Here is a 3,588-nt window from a genome sequence, read left to right as displayed (position 1 = left end):
GGGAGAAGTGGTTAGTTTGTTTATGATTTTTATGGCACAACACATTATAAGCTATATAAGGTCATTGAAGATTTTGAAGTGAAGTATGAAGATAAAATTTAAATTATTTTGCTCTCCAAAGCGTGTGTAAATGAGGTTAATGTTTATTCAATTCATGAAAGGTTTTTTTTTTTTTTTTGCAGGTGTTATAACAATGACTATGAATTTAATTTTGATTTTAATGTTCCTAAGTAATTTTACACCTTCAATGTGACATATCTAGTGCTATTAAATTGAAGCTCATGCATACTATTGTAAGGAGAAATATAAAAGAAACAAAAGCTTAGTTAAGCTGGTTGCATAAGTTAGAAAAATATTTATTTATTTACTTTTTCTTTGTCTTCTTGTTTTATTGTACAAAAAAAGAAAAACACCCTGAAAATCAAAAATTAATTTTCTCTGACTGAAAAAAAAAACGAAGAAAAGGAAAATCCTGTACAAACAGTGGAACAACGAGAAAACCCAGAAAGCCCAGATGATCATCTCCTTGATCCTCCTCGGCCTCGTCCTCTTCCTCTCCCACGTCCAGGTCCTCTGCCTCGTCCCCGCACTGCCACTGCTTCTCTCTTCTTAGATTTTATCTTAGGCTCGATATCCACCAGCAAGGTGTCCAGAGGAAGGCTGTCTGGCAGGATGATGTAGCGGATGTTGTTGCCTCTGATGCTCTGCGACTCCAGCTGAGTGGGCTCTCTGTTCTTCAGGGTCATCTTCACCGCCTTCAGGTGGGTATTCATGCTCAAATCAACACCTGTGATGGTGCCATGAACCTGGGTTCCATTCTTCAGTTCAATGGTCAGAAAAATACTGTATTTTAATGATGCACTTTTTAGTTATAGTAAGTCTAATGATTATGACAACATTAATAGGATTTTCTTTTACATTTTCTTTTTAGATTTGCATTTGTAAGGTCAGATAATTATTCTGAATATAGCCCCATTTACACTACCCTTTTGAACCCGTGCCAAGATCAGTCCGAGCACGGTAACTGAGATAACCGTTGAGTGTAAATGTCATGCACAACTTAACCAGACTGCACTACAAACAACGGAACGGCGCTAACATGGTACTAGTTCATCAGTAGGGCTGGAAGGGGTTCATTTCTGGCTCAGTTCTCAGATAACAAGAGCGCATGAGCAGACCATGTTACCTCCTTACAGCCAGCCTCCGTAATCTTGAACTTTCAGACATTCATAAAAATACAAGCTTCCCTACCTTATCACACGATTTACTTTGATGATTCTGCTTAGCAGTGTGATGAGCCTCAACTCCTGTGATTGTTTTCTGTGTCTATAAGCCCCGATTAGACTATCATTTGTCGTATCCACTTCCCAAAACTCCCCAAAAGCCGACTCTCGCGCCGCCATGTTGATTTCCTTGTTTACTTTTAGAGTGCGGCAGTACTGTAGATTGTCACTAGGAGGCAAGGAACCGTGCTAGCGTGGTGTGTTAACGGTCGCAAGGAACCGAGCTTGGAACGGTTAACTGATTCAAGCTTGGCACGGATCGGTTTTCAGAGGGTATTGTAAATGGGGCTTATCAAGTCCTGGCTCTTTCTTCTTTCCAAAGGAATCTACTATTTGGCTGAGGCCAGACAAAATCTTCCACTCTAGACTCCCTCCTTGCTTTATGGACTAATTTACAGTTAGTTCAAACAGGGGAAATCCACAAATTTCCCCCAAAAAGATCAAAGGATAAAAGGATGAATGTCTTGGCATTTTGAAGCTATTAAAGTTTATTTTATTGGAATAAAATTGCCTCGTCTAACTCCTGAAATAAAAATCCTTAAAGCGTCTCCTCTGTTTAACTTGACAAAGTCCAGTTAGGTGAGTGGCTGGTCAGTCTAGGTGAGTTCCATTCTCCTACGCCCTGCCAGACTTGTTGATCGTATTGCCAGATAAAGAAGCATGATTTGTCCCTTCAGAGGAAATGTCTCCACTCCTCCAAAGCATAGTGGTTTTTCACTACATCACCCAATTTTACTGCTTGTGATATAAGACTTGGAGATGGTTGGCCATCTAAGCCCATTCTTAAAATGTTCTTAAGCCTCCGTAATGTTTGAAGGTCTGTAGCTTTTGAACTTGCACATGCGTCTCAGTGTTTGTTGACCTAATTCTGCGATTTAATGTTGCATACCAGTTTTTGGTGGGGTTGCTTTCATTTGCTATCATATCACCGGCAATATTTAGTAGCAATAATATTGCACAACTAATTAAATAGTTTACATCCTATCCCAATACAGTGCTGGGATTTATTGAGCAGAGAGGGGTCTATAGAAGAATTCTGCATGCCTTAGTGTTGGGTGTATTCACTGTTAGACATTGAGCTATTTGAAACCACTTAATTCAATGATAACAAAGGCTGAACCTGTACATACATGGACAAAATGATTGGTACCCCTTTTTCACAGAAATAGCTTGAAATGGACAAAAATAATATAAAATAACAATTCTATGAAAATGCAAAAAACTAAATGAAACAAGTTATGGAACAGGCCTGGATAGAAATGCATATAATTTTTCAGTATGAATACTTTTGTGAGATTTGTGTTTCTGTGACCATTGTGAGTTTTTCTTTTATCAAATGAGGGATACCAACGATTTTGTCCTTTTATGTACCTACTGTTTATACCATTGTGGTTATTTAATTAGAACAGTAGTAGAACGCATTGCTTAGGTACATATTTTGGATCTTTAATGACCTTAACCTATAGGCCCTTGAAACATTCCTCTGAGATCTTTTGACAACATGGCCTTACCCAGTTCCTGCAGGTTTGTTAATTTGACTTCCATTGTGCAGATACATCTAAAAATCTAAATCTACATCTAAATCTAAGAAGTGTTCTACTATTAAGATCTGCTGATTGTAATGACCAGCATCTAAACTTATTGTTACACTCAATAAACCAGTTTGGGATTATGTAAAGCAGTATTATGGAGTTTTTTCTAATGAAACTGTAAAATGTGGCCAAAACATAGAACTGCAGCAGTCTTCTGCTCATTCTCATAGCTCGCACTTGTACTTGACAAGGTTTTTTTTTTTTTTTTTTTTTTACTTTTTCACTTTACCTGGAGTAAGCAGTCATAGGTCCTCATTGAACACTTTGTTTAAGCAAGAAATTTCCTCAAAACATCTTCAGCAGGGCTACTGATTTTCACCTGTGTTGTAGAAAACAGCCATTCCCATTTAATCTGGTGAGAAATTAGTATGCTTTAGAATAGAACCAACTATTTTACTTTAAATATGTTCTTTTACATACTGTAAAATGTAAGCTAAACATAAGAAGTAGGTATTTATCCTTTGCTGAAGTCTATAGCCCATAGTGATGTTAGTAAGACTTGTACTTGGGATGTGGCAGGAAATTACAATCATGATTTAAACCCTTTACATAAATCCCATTATTTTTGCCACAATGGCGAAAATGACTTTCTGCATTTGACCCCTTCCCTTGGGGAGCAGTGGGCTGCCATTGTGTGACAGCCAACTGCCGCACAAACTGCCGTTGAGGGTTTTGCTCAGGAACCCAAAGTGCAGGCTGTGGGGATTGAACTG

General features: G+C 38.1%; 1 protein-coding gene across 1 annotated transcript; it reads right to left on the bottom strand.

Moving 5' to 3' along the window:
* Positions 1 to 500: 500 nt before the first annotated feature.
* On the bottom strand, positions 501 to 3,121 carry LOC119779172 (small nuclear ribonucleoprotein Sm D1-like). Its single transcript, XM_038278732.1, has 2 exons — positions 3,105 to 3,121; positions 501 to 843 (listed from the first exon to the last, which is right to left on the bottom strand). Exons 1-2 carry the CDS (start codon positions 3,119 to 3,121, stop codon positions 519 to 521), a joined length of 342 nt encoding a protein of 113 aa, XP_038134660.1. The 3' UTR covers positions 501 to 518.
* Positions 3,122 to 3,588: the final 467 nt, after the last annotated feature.

The sequence above is a fragment of the Cyprinodon tularosa genome, unplaced genomic scaffold (genome assembly GCF_016077235.1).
Source record: "Cyprinodon tularosa strain WSP-4 unplaced genomic scaffold, ASM1607723v1 ctg143, whole genome shotgun sequence".
Classification (NCBI taxonomy): domain Eukaryota; kingdom Metazoa; phylum Chordata; class Actinopteri; order Cyprinodontiformes; family Cyprinodontidae; genus Cyprinodon; species Cyprinodon tularosa.
Note: the sequence above shows the minus strand (reverse complement) of the source record. Positions and strands in the feature narration are given on the sequence as shown.